The sequence below is a fragment of the Equus asinus genome, chromosome 2 (genome assembly GCF_041296235.1).
Source record: "Equus asinus isolate D_3611 breed Donkey chromosome 2, EquAss-T2T_v2, whole genome shotgun sequence".
Classification (NCBI taxonomy): Eukaryota; Metazoa; Chordata; class Mammalia; order Perissodactyla; family Equidae; genus Equus; species Equus asinus.
In genome coordinates, this window is record NC_091791.1 from 188177504 (window position 1) to 188197122 (window position 19619).

At 39.2% G+C, this 19619-nt stretch overlaps 1 protein-coding gene across 6 annotated transcripts in view; it reads right to left on the reverse strand.

Annotated features, from left to right (window-relative positions):
- MIS18BP1 (MIS18 binding protein 1) overlaps positions 1-19619 on the reverse strand; it is a 61837-nt gene that overhangs the window by 35048 nt on the left and 7170 nt on the right. For all 6 annotated transcript variants that reach the window (XR_011501581.1, XR_011501580.1, XM_044765569.2 and 3 more), the window contains exons 2-6: positions 14123-14755; positions 9851-9955; positions 9104-9588; positions 4151-4224; positions 2316-2446 (exon numbers count right to left, since the gene is read on the reverse strand). Coding sequence is in view for 4 of the 6 variants with exons in the window: in XM_044765569.2 (XP_044621504.2) it covers positions 2316-2446; positions 4151-4224; positions 9104-9588; positions 9851-9955; positions 14123-14663 (1336 nt within the window). In the remaining 2 variants the exon portion in view is untranslated. The remainder of the gene's footprint in view (positions 1-2315; positions 2447-4150; positions 4225-9103; positions 9589-9850; positions 9956-14122; positions 14756-19619) is intronic.

Genomic DNA, 19619 nt, shown 5'->3' on the forward strand with positions numbered 1-19619 from the left:
GCTGGCCGAGAATGGGGGCAGGAAGCATTTTAAAAAACGGTAGTCAGAGAAGTTCTCACTGAAATAGCACGATCTGAGCAAAACTCTGAAGGATGTGAGAGAGTGAGCCTTGTGGCAAAATGGGGCTAAAACACTGGAAGCAGAGGGAGCAAGGTGGCAGGCTCTGAGGTAAGAGTGTGCCCGGTCTGTTTGAAGGATTACAAAGAGATGAGCGTAGCTGAGCTGGAGGGGGTGAGGCATGACTAGGAGGCTACTCAGAAGTATACTGGAAGAAGTGGGGGAGGCTGGGAGATTATAATGCCTTGGGGTCATTCACGGATCTGGTCTTTTAGTTTGGGTGAGACTGGAAGCTACGGAAAGATTCTGAGCAGAGGAGCTTTGACTTTCTTTAACAGGACTGTGTTAGCTGCTATTCTAAGAGTCTGTGAAGTACAAGGGGAGAAACAATGAGACCAGTTAGGACATTACTGCAATGATTCAGACAAAAGATGATGAAGGAGGTGGGGACCACAGCGGTGCAGCAGAGGCCTGGCTTCTACATATATTACAGAGATAATGCCAATAGGATGTACTGACACACTAGATGTAGGTGTGAGAGAAACTGAGGATTAAGGATGTCTCCAAAGATTGTGGCTCACCATTCGAAGCACGGAAAGGGAGAGAAGACTGCAGGCTAAGCAGATTCAAGGGAGAAAAATCAGCTTCCAGACATTCTAAGTTTGAGATGCCTGCAGACATCCTAGAGATGTCAAATGGGCAAATGGAAAATGAGTTGAGTGGCTAGGGGAATATTCTTTATAATGACTTGTTTTTTTTTTTCAGGGAAAGATTCACCTTGAGTTAACATCTGTTGCCAATCTCCCTCTTGGTTTTTTTTCCTCCCCAAAGCCCCGGTATATGGTGGTATATCCTAGTTGTTAAGTCCTTCTAGTTCTTCTGTACGAGCTGCTGCCACATGACAACTGACAGACAGGTGGTGTGGTTCCACAACAAGCAAATGAATCTGGGCTGCCAAAGCAGTGACAGACTGAACTTTAACAACTAGGCCATCAGGGCTGACTGAGAATAATCTTGGTTAGAGATATAAGTTTGGCATTTATCACCAAATAGATGAGGTTTAAAGCCTAAAAGAAATCAGCACAACACTGTGTGTAGAAAGAGCCCTAGTCTACCCCATTCTTTAGAGGCAAAGAAGAAAGAGAAAAATAAGTAAAGCAACTAAGAAGGAACAGGGAGCGAGGCAGTAAATCAGAGTACGGTATTCCAGAAGCTAAGTAAAAAAAGCGTTCCAAGGAGGTACGTGTGATTCACTTTGTCAAGTGTATACTGGATTTAGCAATGTGGGGGCCACTGGTGACTTTAATAAGGGCTGTTTTGGTGAAAAATTGGGGATTAAAGTATAAATAAAGAGAATTCAAGAAAAAATGAGAAAGAATTCAAGAAGAATTAAATATAACAATCTTCTTACTTGTTTTGCTGTAAATTAGAGCAGTAGTGGCTGAAAGAAGTGTGGTTAAACGAGGGGGGTTTTTGACAAGAGCAGGGAGAATTACTGTAGTGATATCCTTCAGTAAAAGAGGAAAAAAGGGAGCTAGCGTACAAATGGAGAGGCTGACACAGACAGAACCACGGGAAGCTCCTCGCAATAAAAGCAGGTGCAGACACAAGCGGCTGGGCAGACGCGGAGCAGAAGTTCTCTGCGGATCGTTCTACCGCTCAGGTGCAGACACAAGCAGCTGGGCAGACGTGGAGCAGAAGTTCTCTGCGGATCGTTCTACCGCTCAGGTGCTCCCCTCCCTCCAGCCGCCACTGGAGAGACGGAGGGAGGAGGTACTGGAGATTCGGGAAAATATGAAATAGTCACTCAGGAGGATGGGAGAGGTAATGGATGACGAAAATATGGTAGAAACCACACTTGCTGCTGGTAATCGTAAATCTAAAGTAGGCTGCACATGCGCGTTCTTCAGCCACATTAGCGGCATGCAAGGCACGGGCAGAAAATTAGATTATACCGGGACTGGGGTTGTGCTGGGCAGGCTCAATGAGAGGAATGAAGGAGTTAAAAGCAATTCCTTACAAATAAGGAAGATTTCACTTGAGTTTTTTTGTCACTGGACTTATTTAAACTGTCAATAAGAGTGATTAAATCAGCATATATCACAGTTTTATATAATATGGTCAATTCTTTAATTTTTAGTTTTGATTGATTCATAATTTTAAGAAAGCTAATTTAAAGTGAAATATGCATATTACTGTTAGAAATATGGTTGCTTCACATATAAAATAGCTTATCAATTAATAATGACAGTCATTACCTGCTTCTTTCATGGAAATGCGGTCTATCATTCCTTTTAATATATAAATGTTGCCTGATAAAGTCCTCAGTTTGTTGTGCTTAATCCGTTCTATAATTGCATTACTGTGCCAATATATGTCAGTGATGTCTCTAGGAGAACAAACAGCTTAGTTAAGGCCAAAATAGTCACATTTTATCAGTAGTCACAATGTACAAATATAAAGCATACAAATTGATAATAAAGTAATAAATTTGTACTCCAGATACACTCACAATATTATTAATCTAATTACAAAACATCTGGGGCCAAATATTGCAGCGGAACTCAAATGCTTGGCTAATGTGATCCTCAGAGTAAGTGCCAAGAAACTGTACTGTGGCCAAACGATATCCCTAGTATAAAATATCTCATTAGCAAGGATGCAGGGGCCGTCTCTAAATATCTGGTGCTGACAAGGCTTGCAACTCCATCTTAACTGATGCTGGCTTCCAAAGAATACTTCCCTGTCCCTCTCCTCAGGACCCAAACTGCGCTCGCTTTCATGCAGGTATGTAGTTTGGATCCATCTAATGTTGTGTTTTTTATTACCCTCACTACACAGACCTTCTCTTTGGAAAGTACCCCAAAGAGGTTCCAGTTTGGAAAAAATGAACTGCAGTATCAAATCACTGACCCACAAATCTACTCTTCGTATTTCCTGAAATGAAGCTAAGAATAAATATAAAATAGAAAGAACAAAATATGAAGAGGTAACAGACAAATGTTGAACATTCTCCAATTCATCAGATAACTAATAATAAACATACTAAATATAAGCATAATAAGTAAGAAAGTTAAGTTCCTTTTATTTGGTCAAATGAGATTAAACTCATACATTATACTTTAATACAATATTACTTTTCATCTTCTGTTCTTTTTGCTTTATTTTAACAAACATTTAAATAGCACTCTAAAACTACTGTTCTCAAGTCTTAAAAATATTAACTTGTTTAATCTTCAAAATAACACAAAAGGTTGGTAATATTACTATCACTATTCTGCAGATGAAAAAACTGAGACTGAAGGAGGATAAGGTCCTTGCCCTAGTCACACAGCCAGCGAGCAGCAGCCAGGGAATTCCAATGAAGGCAATCCACGCTGTCTCTTGGACATTAAGGAAACAGACACGAGGCAGGCAGAAACAGAGTGGGCAAGACAGATTTTATATACCCAATTTATAGACTCCCAGGAAAGGACCTTCAATAGTGATATCCTGTATTGTTTATTACAAAATTTTTTTAACACTAAGAAATTGGATTTTAAGAATAGGGAGTGGTGCTAATAGAGTAGCAGAATTAGGCAAAGGCCACTTAGCTTATAATACTTTCAGTTTAGGGAGAACCAGAAAGTGCCAATGATTACTTAATATGTGGCTGTATGGCAAAGTTTTAAATAATTTTGATTCATTTTTCTGGATCGGTAATTTATATCTGGTTGTGCCAACTTAGATGTGAGAATCTGGACTGAAATGCATGTAGTAAATATTAACTAATCATATATAACTAAGCCGATAACACCAGTCCACTTATTACAGGTTCCAAAAAGAATAAAGCGCTGTGTATACAAACTTGAGCTGTCACTATTTTAAAAATAACTTGAGTTAACTGGCAAAAACAAGAAAGCTGGTTACAATCAACACAGCTAGGATGTGCATGGCTATTTTACTTTTTTGCCTTCAGTTTGTAACCTTGTTAGAAATGCACTGCTTTGTAGGAAGATGCTATTTCTCATGCATCTCCTTTTAAGCTCTTAACACTCCAGTATCTTATTTTATTATGAATTTGATTAAAAGAATATTGAAATGTTATACTTACATCAGTCTTCCTTCTACACATACAGCAGTGTTATCATTGATGATTTTAATCATCCATTCCTGTAGCTGGATTACCTAATCAAGCATAAAATGAAGTATATCTTGCCTGCATTACTTGTAGCAGAAGCATTACAAAATCAATATACACTAAATTAAAAGGAAAGACTCAGATAAGTAATCCAAAGGATTCTGTAGTGCTCATCTATATAAGAATCATATTCCATTTTAAACAGCAGCATATAATGAAACAAAAAAGACGAATGGAAAGACTGAACTGGAGTTGTACCGCACAGTTTGTCCTACAATCCAGAATCAATTATACCTTAAATATTCTTATAGCAAATATCCCCAACTACTGGGGGAAAAAATCACCTAAAATCCTGAGGTATCCATTAAAACACTAAGTCCCATGAAAGACCCGATTACTTGGCGGGAAAAAAGAGTTTTGCAGCATACATTTCACCATCACTCTTATTCCTAAAAAATTGGAGCTTTTTTTTTGAAAAGTAAATTTGGAGTTGCATCCAATTTTATATAAACTATAAGATGATTACCAATTTATATTTAACAGCATTCTATTCCAAAGCAAACATCTTAACAGCTCAGAAAATTCATTTTAGGACAAGTGAAATCCTATTATAAAGGAAAACTTCTGTGACTATCTAACACTGAACTATTTCTGATGAGAAATACAGCCAAGTCATAAAATAACTAACTTGAGTAGCTATTTACTTTATATATAAAATTATAAATTTATGTATCAAGACAAATTCTCCAGCGGTAGTTTTATGCTGAGTCAGGAAAAGATGCTAAAATGGAAGGGTGCTCTTAGTTATTGTATTTCTTCTCAATTATGTACTTTTTAGAAATTATGGGTAGGACTTAGAGAAGAGGCAATAAAATTCCTTTTTTTTCTACTTCCACATTTGGAACTACCTGAGATACAAAGAATCAGTCAGATGTAGTATCAAAAATGAAAGCTAACATGAGGCAGAGTTCCAAGCACCTTAGATGCACGGACTCCTGTTATCCTCATAAGACTAGGAGGCAGGTACCATTATCTTCAATTTATAGATAAGGAAACTCTGTAAAGTCTAATGAAATAACTTGCCCATGTCACACACAGGTAGTTAGAGGCATAAATGGGTTACAAATCTTGGAATTCTGGCTCTAGAATCCTGTATCATACTGCTTATATAAAATATCAAAATGTTCATGCAAAGTCATTCAGTAAATATTTGTTGAGCTCTACTATGTGTCAGGCACTGTTTTGGGCAGTAGAGATTCAGCAAGAAAGACGACAAAACGGCTGGCCTCTTAGAGCAAACATTCCTGTGTGTGTTGAGGGGGTGGAAGCAAGGAGAATGGTGGTGGTGATATCCAAAGAAATAATAAAATGTCAGGTGGTGATGATCCCTACTAGAAACAAGGATAAGGCATTAGATAACTGGAGGTGCTTTTTGAGAGAGGATTCTCAGGGGAGATCTTGGAACAGAGAACTGAACGAGGTGAGGGAGGAGCCATGTGGATATCTGGGAGCAGATCCTTCCAGGCAGAGGACACAAGTGCAAAGTCCCTAAGTAGGTGGCATAGAGGGCACAGTAGCTTGAAAGGAGTAAGCAAGAGGGAATAAGAGATAAGGTTGGATATTTCCAGGGTTTAATTACGCAGAGTCCTATAAATGATGGTAAAGGCTTAGTGTTTTCTCCTGAGATAAGTTACCAGAGGATTTTGAGCCTAACAGTGACATGATTTAATATTTTAAGAGGCTGCTGGGTAGAAACTGGACTATACAAAGATTCTGGCTTCTGTCTGGAAAAAGACTGAAACAGGGAGGCCATAGTGGAAGCAGAGACACCATTAGGCTAATATAGTAATCCTAGAGATTATGGTACCCTGGACAAGGAGGTAGGTTGAGTAGTGAGAAGTGGCCAAATACAGGATAGTAGAGCCAAGAGGATTTCTTCATGGTTTGGATGTGGAGTATGAGAAAAAACCACAGTTCAAAATGAGTCTAAAATTTTTTACCTAGGTATTTGGGGGAATGGTATTACTATGTACTGATATGGGACACAATGGAGGAGAGGGTGTATGGGGAAGAAAGCAAGAGTTTAGTTTTGGACATGTTCAATTTGAGACGCCTATTAGATATCAAGAGAAGTCATATAGATAACTGCACATCTGAGTATGAGATTTACAAGAACGTTCTGGGCTGAAGACATAGAAAAATATAGAAAATCAGGAGAGAGATATCCTGGAATCCAAAAGAAAAAGCAATACAACGTTTTGAGAAGGACATTTGATTCACTGTGTTAAAAACTCGTGACAGAATAATAGGGAATAAGAATCCTCACTGGATTTGATGACCTGAACAATTTTCATGGAGGAGTGAGTATGAATGCCCAAAGAGGAACATGTTCGAGACAGAATGAGAAGAGAAGAAATGAAAACCACGAGCACATATACATCTTTCAAGGCGTTTTGCTGTAAAGGGAAACAAAAAAATGGGTGGTAGCTGGAATGGGACAGGGAGGAAAAGCAAGAAAGGTTTTTCCTTCCATTTTTTAAAAATGCAGGCCACGTTTCAGCATGTTTATATGCTAATGGGAATGATCTAGAAGAGAAAAAATTGAGGGGACAATTAGAGGGACAAAGTACTTTAGGTGGTAAGGGAATTGGCCTTGAAAAGGAGCACAAACTGTTCATCCATTTTAACAGAAGAGAAAGCAGAATATGTGGACAGAGCAGCAAACTGGTAGATTGGTGATGATAACATGAGGTCCTCAATGAACTGAGAATGAGGAGGAGAGGGGAGGTTTTAAGAGAGAAAAAGTGTGAGGTGTTCTATGGAAGTCAGAGAATGGAGCAGATTGACAAGTGAAATGTAGCAGGACTGATGGGAAATACTGACAGCCCACTTAAGGTCTGTTGTCAAATTTAAAATGAGACCAGTTGGCATGGTTGTGTGTTTTGTTCTGGCTATCTTCTGCTTCTCAGGTATAGGTACGTAGCAAAAGAAGGGTGAATGGGGCTGGCCCGGTGGTGTAGTGGTTAAATTTGCACGTTGTGCCTCAGCAGCCCAGGGTTTGCAGGCCCGGATTCTGGGTTCAGACCTACATACCACTTGTCAAGCCACACTGTGGTGGTGTCCTACATATTAAAAAAAAAAAAAAAAAAAAGAGGAAGATTGGCACAGATGTTAGCTCAGGGCCAATCTAGATAGATAGATAGACAGATAGATAGATAAACAAACGAATGGGAGAATGAAATTTAACTAGGTTTACAATTTTGCCAGAGGAGCACAGAGGGAAAAGCAATGAAGAGAACTGAGAGTTTAGTCAAGGTAGTGGTTATAATGATGGACCATGGAATCTATATAAAGTAAAGAGGGAAATGAGGACAGGAGAAAGTTGATGGACTGAAGTTGTCTTAGTAGGGTGGAGTATTGATGGAGAAGTGGGGGAAGAGTACTACACATGGAATGACCTGGAAAGACAGGAGCTGGTTGCAAGAGTGGGATGCTTGAAAGTGAGAATTTGATGCTTGTACTGGCAAACACGAGGTATGGGTATGACTAGGGTAGAGGGTTAATGGTAGGGGAAAGGTCACTGAAGATCAAGAATCCAAGGAGGCTGGATGAATCTATACGGATGGTGGTGTCACCATAGTTGATGACACAAACAGTAGCAGAGGAAAAACTAACAGGTGCCAAACACTTCAGTGGGACTGCAAGGTCATTTCCAGGGGGTTGTAGCACAGAAAATTACAACAAGAGGAGACAGGGAGTGGAAAAGTCTTACGGCATGTGCTTCAAAGAAGCTGGGGAAGGAGAAGGGGTTACTTTAGGAAGGAAGGAAAAATGGCCTGAAATAGTAATGAGGAAGAACACAGACACACATTATATCATCTCTAGGTCCAACGGAATGTGAGATATGGGAGAAAAAAAAAAAAGGCCACCATTTAAGAGAAGAAGCCATACTTTAGTTAGAGCAAGGTTAAGAAATGTTCATAGAAGGTTGAGAATACAAAATTTTGCTGCTCATACACCCCGAGTTCAAGAGGGCACAATGCCATGTCTGTAGAGCTGGAGATGAGCGAGAGACTGGGTCAGAATTAGGGGATATACAGCATGGTGGAGAGATAAGAGGCCTAGCAGGCTTGGCCTTCTTGTAGTAGGTGAGATAAACAGCACTGTAGAGATGATGGAATTAGTACTGTGAGGTTTTATAGAGCAGCTGTCTTCAAACTTTTTTGCTCAACCCACCTCACACATTTTTAAAGCACATCTAAAACTTTTCATCACAGGTCTAAATATTTGCAAATAATGCAATTTCCAGTGAATACACTGAGATTTAAAACTATAACCATTACATCACTCTTTAAAATTTAGATGGAATTTAAATACCATCTAAATTTGATATCCACCATCATTTAAAAAATTAACAGACAAACCTTTAACAATTGGAAATTTTATGTCACATCTTTCTCCCTAACTTTGTATTTCCATTCCACCTCCTTCAGAGAATTTATCCTAACGTAACATAGCTTGATGGTCTAAAGTCTTTTATTGATCACTCTGTATTACCTTACCACAGGAAAAATTCTCAAGTCTTCAGATGCTATAATTCCTCTCTCTTTTAATTGCTGTTAACAGTACCCCAAGAATCAAGAAAAAACAATTAAGAACAGGAATGAACTCAGTGTTCATCCCCAAAGAGAGTAAGTAAATTGCTGCAGGCTATACCACTAGTAATTGAGCGACGTAGGACCTAACACCTGAGTCTTCTTACTTTCAATGCACTGTTTGTTCCACTAGGTGATACTGCCTTTACACTAAATAATAATAAAACACAAAAATGAAGCTACTCTCAGTAACGAGAGAGCATAAGAGCTCAAGCTCTTGAAGAATGGGGGTGAAAACAGAAATATATATCTGCATTAAAAGTTTTCCTACCTTATTTTTTTTAACTCCATTTGTAATAGTTTGAAGTAGATTTGGTGGAGAAAGCTTTGAAGCATTTCTTGTTGATCTCTGAGGTATTGTTATATGAAATTTTGGAGTGGCAAGCACAATTTTACATGTATCATTCACAGAACCTGGAAGATCAGTCTCTTTGGGCGTTGTTTTCTCATTTCCTTCCTCAGTTTCTTGTTGTGAAGTCCCTTCTGTTGTCACCTTACTATCAGAATCCATTACTTGACTGCCATTTTTAATAGGATCACAGTCGGTATTGAGAGTACCAACAGCAGTATTTTGGGATTTTTCGTAGGCAGAATCAACGCCTTCTAAAACAAACGTGTCCTTTTTGGTCTTAGTGGTTGCAGCTGTGTTCTCTTTTGAGTGAAGAATTTGTTTAGCCAACTGAGCTCTAGTTAATGCCTTGTTTGACACTCCTGCAGATGATACATTTTCATGTTCTTGACTCAGAATTGGAAGCTCTGCAAAAAATACAAAACCAAACAAAATTTACAGAAGGACCACATGAAATTAACAGAGAGAAACAGGACAATTTAAAACTGTTTGTATTAAAAAAAATAGTCTCCCTGCCCAGTCTTTCTCTAAGTGCCTCTGGCTTTTCCAGTTCAATGTTTTATCCACAATCAATGATTATTGCTTAGGCAGGGAAAATAATTATCTAGAACACTTAACCGCACGTTCAAATAACAAACCGAAAAACAAACAAAACAAAAAGTGCTTTACCATAAGTTAAATTGTGCAGAGGTGCTTTCTTGTTCTGCTGACATCGAATCTTTTGCTTGACCGGATGGAAAATATTATTTGATGATTCTAGAGGAGCTTCCTGGACTGAGGTTATTTTTTTTAAAGAAAGAAGAAGTTGAATTGTATTAATCACTGACAAGAAAAAAATGCTTTTTAAAAATCTTGAAATAAAGACAGCTTTAGTAATGATCAGCTTAATATAGCATACTTCTGTAATAAATGACAGTTATGTAAACTTTTCCCTTTATTATCTTCTCATGCCTTCACTGCATCCTCTATACCTACAATGTGCTGAGAATTTTTTTTTTTAAAGATTTTATTTTTTTCCTTTTTCTCCCCAAAGCCCTCCAGTACATGGTTGTATATTCTTCGTTGTGGGTCCTTCTAGTTGTGGCATGTGGGACGCCGCCTCAGCGTGGTTTGATGAGCAGTGCCATGTCCGCACCCAGGATTTGAACCAACGAAGCAGCGGAGCACGCAAACTTAACCACTCGGCCACGGGACCAGCTCCATGTGCTGAGAATTTTTTAAAAACTTCTCCAGGTTACAACTTGCCAACTCCAGACAAAAGTATACTACTGGACTGAGAAGCCTAGAGCTGGAATAAAATTCTGGTGCTGCCACAAAGCAGATACGTTTAAGATTATATATGAAGTATCATCAATCTTAAATTCTGATTCTGCTTCTGGTTGTGGTGAATTTCTAAAACGTGAAAGAACAGTTGTAGAGTTGTAACCTATACTTTAAAAATCAAAATGTTGAGACTCAATAGCAGACTCAACCATAATTTATACCCCTTTGACATCTCTTTGGCAGGCCTTCAAAATCACAAATCTGTTAGGCTTATCAACCAGACAAATAGGGACTAGTAGCATTGCTTACATTTTATTCTGCTTTACGTCCTAGATTGTTAAAGTTTTGTTTCTTTTTCTTCTTTTTTTTTTTTTTGAGGAAGATTGGCCCTGAGCTAACATCCGCTGCCAATCCTCCTTTTTGCTAAGGAAGAGTGGCCTGAGCTAACATCTGTGCCCATCTTCCTCAATTTTATATGTGGGATGCCTACCACAGCATGGCTTGATGAGCAATGTGCAGGTCCGCGCCTGGGATCTGAACCGGTGAACCCTGGGCTGCTGAAGCGGAGTGCACTAACTTAACCACTATGCCACCAGGCCAGCCACTAAAGTTTTGTTTCTTGAATACAGAAATGAGTCTCTTTCACACACAAAGAAGAGGATAATAGACTTAAAATTTGTGCCAGAGAACGAAAACAATTATTTTATATGTTGAGTTTCAAATATTATACTTGAAAAGAAATTGGTAGTGATTATGCTTTAATAAGTATGCTGCTGTGGATTTAGAAATCTTAATACAAAGATTTTATTACAATGATGTGTTGTAAAAGAAGGATAAGTTTCTATTTCTTTAACTCATTCTACTAGAAATGGCGGGGCAATACACTAAAGACAAGCAGATAATCTGATCAAATATAATATGTTGCAGAATTTAGGTCATTTGAGAGTCCAAAGTCCATGCAGCAACTCTCCACAAAAGATCTCTGAAAGTATATATAAAATTTGTGTTTGTATATATGACCATTTTCTGGGGGAAAGAGTCATTAGAGTCTCAAAGCAGTCAGTTATTTCTTCCTACTTCCACTTTACAAATAAAATGTGCTTTAATTTGCATTATTTCATTTGCTTCTCCCCCTTCTTCCAGGTTGTATGAAAAATAGATTATTTTGTGTACTACCCCACCCCCATCCTAAATTCCCTTAGAAAACTCTGCTTTTTGTGTCAAAATACATCACTGTCTTTGAAACACAACAATATATGCACAACCTCTTGTGTATTAGTTAAGAGCAGGGGCTTCCTAAGAGATACCTGTGTTTAATTCTCAGCCTGTCACTTATTACCTATGAGACACAGAGCAGACATAATTTCTTTATAAGCCCCATTTCCTACACTATTAAATGAGCATCTACCCACAGTGGCTGCTGAAAGGACTAAAAGGAATAATGCATGTAAAATATCTTTATCAATTACTGCATCTCATTAAAATCTCAATTTCAAGTGTCCCAATTTCTGACACTTTCTATCTTTCCAGATTTTTCTCTCAAATCCACTGACTATCCCAACAAGATGTACACTTATTCACACTTCTTCATCTCCTTCAGGTCCTCTTTTCCCTGTCTAACCAACTTAAATTTCACAGCCAATTGTGGTCACCCCCCTGCACATACACCCCAACTCCTCTGTCCTTCTCTCGCTTCATCCTATTTGGCAAAATTACAATCCTGATAAAATCCAACTCCCTACCTATTCCCCACCAGCAGGTGCAGCTGAACAGGGCTAGAGGACAACTCACAATCATACAATTCGTCTCCTTTAAATTCGGGCCCACAAATCTCAAGTAGGTCCTTAATGTTGCCCAGGAAATCAAATTTAGGCCTAGAGTGCTTACTCTTCCACACTCTTCAAACCTGCACCTCCTCAAACCTGAATACCCGCTTCCCATACTCTCAGCTGATGACTTTACTTCCTATCTCAAATCATTTCTGAAGTCACACAACACTGCCTACCTTACTGTCTGTTTGATCTGTTTATGTTCCTAGCTACGGCCACACCTCCACTTTTAGGTTCTATTCCCTGTCAGCTCCTCAAGGGTACCATACTCCCCACCTCAGTTTTTCCTTCCCTACTGGATCATTCCCAACAGCATACAAAAGCGTTGTTATTTCACCAATCATTAAAAACAATAAAATCTTTTTAAACCATATTTTCCGTACTTCTTGGCTCCCCACAAAACAGTTGTCTATATTCACCACTGTCAATTTCTCTCCTCATACTCTCTCTTGAATACATGTTTGCTATCACTCCACCAAAACTGCCCTCATGCAAGTCACCTGTGACCTCCACGTTGCTAAATCCCACGGTCAGATCTCAGCCTTCATCTTACTTGACTGATTAGCAGCATTAGATACAGCGATGACTCCTTCCTTAAAGCATTCTGTTCTCCTGGCTGCCAAAGTATCACTCCAGATTTTCCTTGTTCCTCATCTTCTTCTCAGTGGCCTCCACTACTTTCTATGTTTTATTCTCTTCTAAATTTTGGGGTGCCCCAGGACCATCCTTGAATGTTTTCTCTTTGTACACTTATACCTTGATAATCTCATTTAATCTGATAGTTTTTAATACCATTTAGGTGCTAATAATTCCCAAATGTATTTTCTCACCTGGACCACTTCCCTAAATTCCAACTAATTTTTTTCAAGAGCCTAATTCACATCCTCACTTCAATTTTTAACAGGCACAAAATTAACATCACAAAAAACTTAATTACTGAGCCCCAGACCCTACTCTTTCTTCAGTTGGCCCCACCTCAGTTAAACTGCTCCATCCTTCCAGTTGCTCGGGCAAAAACCCCAAAAACAAACAAACAAAAACACCCTGGAGTCATCCTTTATATCTCTCTCACGTTCCACACCCAATCTATGAGCTAATTATTGGCTCTTCAAAATATATCCAGAATCTAACCACCTCTTATCATCTTCATAGCTACCATCTGGACCAAGCCAACACTCTCTCTCACTCGGATTACTTAAGTAACTATTTCAAATTAACAGGCAGAGTGATATTTTTAAAATATAAGTTAGATCTTGCCATTCCTCTGCTCAAAACCTACAATGGCTCCTTATTTTGCTCACAGTAAAAGCTCAAACTCTTACATTCACCTATAAGGCCCTACATTATCTGACCCTCTCTTATTTATCCCCTCGTCCCCAGCTCTGTCCACTCTCTCTAGGATACACTAATCTCATAGCTAGTCCTTGAATTTGTGAGGCATGCTCCTATTTCGGGGCATATGCACCAGCTGTTGCCCGTCTGATCACCCTTCCCCATTCCCCAAGTTAGCTCTCTGTATCTATCACCTCCTTCAATTTTTTGGCTCAAATGCCACCAACCTTCTCATTGAGGCATACACTGACCACCCCCACTGAAAATAACCACCCGCTCCAACTCTCCCCATCATCCTTACTCTGCTTTTTCTTTCCATAGCACTTCAACTGCACCACAAAAATTGCTTATTTAATTAGCTGTCTCCCACCACCTGGATGTGAGCACTAGCGCTACATGAGGGTAGGGATTTTTATCCATTTTGCTTACTGCTATATCCTGAGTACCTAAAGTAGTGCAAAACACAATAAACCCTTAACACATTATAGCTTTTTAACCAACACATAATGAAGCTAACCTGTTAGCGAACTGTTGTCTGACTGGAATGATTTGTTGTTTTCCTTTTCTTCACAGATGTAGGTGTGACGCAATACTCTTTTCTCAGCTCCGTTACGAGTGAAAATGTTATTACTTTCACTCCTTGGTGGCTCCAACAAATTGTTTCTTGATGCTTGTTCTTGCTTGTCACGCAGTACTTTTTCTTTCATTCTTTGAAATATTTTTCCTGGTGATTCATAGTTTGCTTTATTTTTCAATCCATCCTTTTTGGGCTTTATAGCACTGATATCAAGAGAATTGTTAGAGGTGGTAGCCTCTGCTAGCATGGTAGACTGAAATATATTTTTATTATTAAAAACTGTCATTTCTAGGAACTGATTCTTTTTGTGATCATTCGATTTTAAAGAGGAGTTCTGATATCTTGCCAAATCTTTTACAGGAGTAAGTGTGCCCGAAGGAATATTGTCAAAAAAGATTGCATGCATGGGTATATTTCTCCTTGGAGAAGACGTCTCTGAAGACAAGTGAATTCCTGGATGTTTCAAAGGTGTTGCAATCATCTTGCTAAACAGTAGCTACAAATTTTCTTCTAACAGAAAATTCACTTAAACAGAATTTTCAGGATAGACCTTCAGCAGGGACCCAGGGCAACCTGTAGTCAATGTGAAATCAATCTTTATCATGCTTTAGTGCAGACAAAGTCAAGTTTATTTGCTTTCCATAACAACATTATACTAATTAAAAGGTTTAACTGGTTCATAACAACACTGGATAATCTACAGCTCACAAAACAGACTGAGATTTTCTATTTTAAAGTCTCATTTTATTATTATTTTTCAATAGATGAGTAGTTTGGTCTTTAAATTTGTGTCTCTAAAAAAAAGCAGCATACATCAAATCATCTACTTAACAGCTCTAGGAATTGAATTTTGAGTATTTTTTTTTTTTTATATCTACTTAAAACTCAAGTCCTGGAGGTTCCAATCTAATATTTGCAACAAAAGCATTAAGTGACATCTGCACATGGCACTATATTGGATTATAAAAGATTAAGTTCACAATATAGTTTTCTCTTTAGCACTTAAATTTTAAGGCAGCAGCTACAATGATATATCCTAGTGAAAGCTGAAAAATCCATTCAATTTTTTAGTTAAATAATTCCCAATTCTGATTTTGTTATGCTGCACATTTTTTTTTTTAAAGATTTTATTTTTTTCGTTTTTCTCCCCAAAGCCCCCGGTACATAGTTGTATATTCTTTGTTGCGGGTCCTTCTAGTTGTGGCATGTGGGACGCTGCCTCAGCGTGGTTTGATGAGCAGTGCCATGTCTGTGCCCAGGATTCGAACCAACGAAACACTGGGCCACCTGCAGCAGAGCATGCGAACATAACCACTTGGCCACAGGGCCAGCCCCGCTGCACAACATTTTAATTATGAGGTTTTAGTCGAAAAACCCTCAAAAGTAAATTATATTTATTTTAATTTTTAAAGAATTTAATGCTATTTAGAATTTTTAGAGAAAAACATGTACTTGAGCATACATGGTCAGACTTGCTTTAGCTTGTTTCTTATGTGTGAATTTATTTCCCATACCTAGAAATTAAGATTCTAAGTGATGAACCATACAGTTGCATTCTCTAACACTTGGTAAATAAATGAAATATTTCAACCCAAGGAGCTTGGAACTTACTAGTCTAGATTTACAGCATCTCTTATTGCTGAATTTATAAATATTCCAATCAGTCTTTGACATCATATAAATATAAAAAGCCTAGCAGAGAAATTACTAATGCAGTCAGACCAAAGACATCAAGTATCCTTACCTACGGTAACTTCTGTGAGAAATAAATATTCAAGTTAAAAATTCATATACAAACTATGATTTTATCCAGTAGTTTATAAGAGAAAAAAAGAAGAAAATATTCCTCAATAACAAGAGCTGACTATATCTTGGGAGTCTAGTCCTGTGACACAAAAACCACTGAACTCTTTCACAGAAAGTTAATCCAGCAAGTATGTGTTAAAGCATGTACTTATGTGTTTGGCAATGTGCTAGTGACAGGAATCCTGTGCTGGGAGTTATAACACTCACTAGCTGTTCAGTTTAAACACTCAAAACCAAAAATGAAGAAACTGGAACAATTGCATGGAAAAATGGCAAAGTAGGCACAGGTTTACACAATCTCAATTCCTCAGAACTGAATGAAATGCTCAACAGGCAGTATAAACTGCAATGGAGCCAGAAGAACCGAAAACAGGCCCAATCTGTAGTACACATACATAACTGTTTTGATCTAAAGGCAGATAATTATGGTCACATCAAAGGCTCCAAGAACTAGCACATAACTCCTCTCTTCATGTTGCCCAACCTCTTCCGTCCTAATTCAAGCATGTAGTAGAATGGAGAGGTGACTAGTAAAGATTCTGAAAATCCTCAAACTCCACTCCCCCTCCAAAAAGACACAGCGAATTCCTTCAGGAGCCCCTCTTTCCCACTATGTGATAAATAGAAACAACAAAAGCCAAAAGAGTTGCCAATAGTTGCCAGTGGTTTCAGTGAGACTGGTGGAAGAGAGAAGGATGTAGAGGGGAAAAAAAACCACCTAGGATTTTCTGACCATACAGGCTTTGAAGAACAGCTACAGAACAAAAACAACAAGCCACTGTGTAGAGGCCACTCAAGAAACACTTGAAGCCCCACTCTCCTCCTAGTTAACAGAAGAGCAAAACAAAGAAAACAAATCATCAGGCTCAGACGCTGATGAAACAGACAGACATCAGACAATGGCGATTCAGTAAGTGGCATTCCTCAAGTTGAGGAAAGAACAGAGTGTCCTGAAGTCAGGTATGCTTGACCTAACAGATGGAGGCCTCTAACAATTGAGATCATTAGCTCCTTCTAGGATTGGAGAAGAGAAGGTGAATTCTAAAATAGTATGCTTGTACTTTCATTAACTGATTAAAGCTATTTGGAAAATACAACCCTTATAATTTATTCTGAAGGCTGACAAATAATGTACTAGGAAACAACTGCTACTTATTCAAAATACTCAGACACGGGAAACCATTATAAGAAAGGGTTAGTTATGAGCATTTATAGTACATGTAAATACAGAAGAAAGGCCAAACAACTGTTACTATCATAGACATAATATTAAATCTGTTACTCTTCTTCCCAAAAGGATATGAAAAGTTCTTCTAGGAATTTACTGCTGTGGTAGCAGTAGTAATAATAATAACTATTATAATGGAATGGGTCAAAAATCCCAAAGCACACTAACCCAAACTGTGAGGTGGAGGTGGGAAAAATGAGAGGAATTAAAAGTTAACTGGCAAGTGATACACTTTGAAGAAAAAAAACATGCAGCACATGACATAAGAGGAACTAATAGATATAACATTCAAAGAGACCAAAGGAATAAATTTTTTAAAACGATCAACACAGATCTGATGTCAGCTTCGTGGCAGAATAAGTTGCTCCCTCTTTCTCTCCCCTCTAAGTTACAAGCAATTGGACATCTGCTGACCAAAAGAGAATTCTCTACACAGCACAACAGGACACATAAGAGATCCATGCATCGATACATCAGAAGGTGGGTAGACTGGACCCCTGGGAGGCAGTGGAACTAGGGGAGCAGCCCCATCTCCCTCCCAGGGGCAGTGATCCAGGGCTCACATCCTCACGCAGCAGCTTGTGCTACTGTGAACAGAGGAGCTGGTGAGTGCTCCATCCCACGTGACTGCAAGCAGACACAGCGGGAACAGGAAAAACAGCTCCTGCCCCCCTCCCAGTGGTGGCAGGTGGAACCTGCAACTACAGGCATCAGGAACCACAGCACAAGTGACCCAGCCCCCAGTGGTGGCTCCCCCACCAGACACCAGCTCCACCAGCAGCAAGAACTGCATAAAAGTCCCCCAGTCCCCAGCACCCTCAAAGCAGTGCAACCAGCATTTCCAGACAACCTGGGAGCAGCAGCACAGGTGGCGCAGAGGGCAACAGCACCCGAGCCTGTGGAGAGCCCATGGAGAGGCAGCAGAGCAACACCAGACTCAGGCAACACCAGCAGCAGCAGAAGTGCTTGCAACCTGGTGACCCTGGTGGTGACACCTCAGACTACAGCAGCATCGTAAGCAGCAAGGTGCCAGCAACCTCAGAGGCACAACACAGCACAGTGATGAAGCCTCTGCCAGCGGCAGTGGAGGGTGGAAAGTAGAGGCTTTCAAATACAACCAGGAGCCCAGAACCAAAGTAACCAAAGCTGTACCCAGATAAGAAAAGGAGGTAACTACCACAAATGTGCTGGCAGAGGATCACTTCATCAAACACCATGAAGAACTACAGTAAGACTGCAGAACAGAATGACAGCAACAATTCTCCAGAAACCACACTTGAAGTGACAGAAGATTACAGTCTACCTGATAGAGAATTCAAAATAGCTGGCATAAAGAAATTTAAAGAGTTACAAGAAAACTCAGAAAGAGAGTTCAATGAGCCCAGGAATAAAATTAATGAACATAAGTACTCCACCAAAGAGACTGAAACTTAAAAAAAAAAAATTCAAACAAAATACTGGAGATGAAAAAGAATGTAGAAAGCATTAAAAATAGAGCAAACCATATGGAGGAGAGAATTAGTGAGCTCAGACAGAAACCTAGCAATGATTCAGATGGAAAAGAGAGAACTACAACTTTAAAAAAAATGAAGAAATTCTTTGAGAAATATCTCACTCAATTAGGGAAAGTAACATAAGGATTATAGGTATCCCAAAAGGAGAAGAAAGGTAGAAAAGAGCAGCGAGCTTATTCAAAGAAAGAATAGCAGAGAACTTCCAAAACGTGTGGAAGGAAGTGGAGATGTGAGTACACGAAGCTGACAGAACTTCTAATCACCTCAGTGCAAAAAGACCTTCTTCAAGGCATATAACATTCTAATTCTCATGGGCTGCCCCGTGGCCTACTGGTTAAGTTTGGCAGGCTCTGCTTTGGTGGCCTGGGTTCAGTTCCTGGGTGTGGACCTAACCTACTCATCAGTGGCCAGGCTGCGGTGGTGACCCACATATAAAATAGAGGAAGACCGTCACAGCTGTTAGCTCAGGGTGAATCTTCCTCAGCCAGAAAAAACCCAGAAAACAACTACTGTCAAAAGTCAATGACAAAGGAAAAATATTAAGGGCAGCAAGAGAGAATAAAATAACCTACAAAGAAATCCCCATTAGGCTTTCAGTGGACTTCTCAGCAGAAACCCTACAGGGTAGGAGAGAGGGGAATGATACAGTCAAAATACTGAAAGACAAAAACCATCAGCCGAGAATACTCTACCTGGAGAAATGATCCTTCAGATATGACGGAGAAATAAAAGCTTTTCCAGACAAACAAAAACTCAGGAAGTTAATTGCCACTAGACCTTCCTTACAAGACATGATGAAGGGAGCCCTCCTACTTGAAACAAAAAGGCAAAGAGAGTTACAAAGCTTGGAGCAAGGAGACAAATAGACAGAATTAGAAAATTGCAGCTC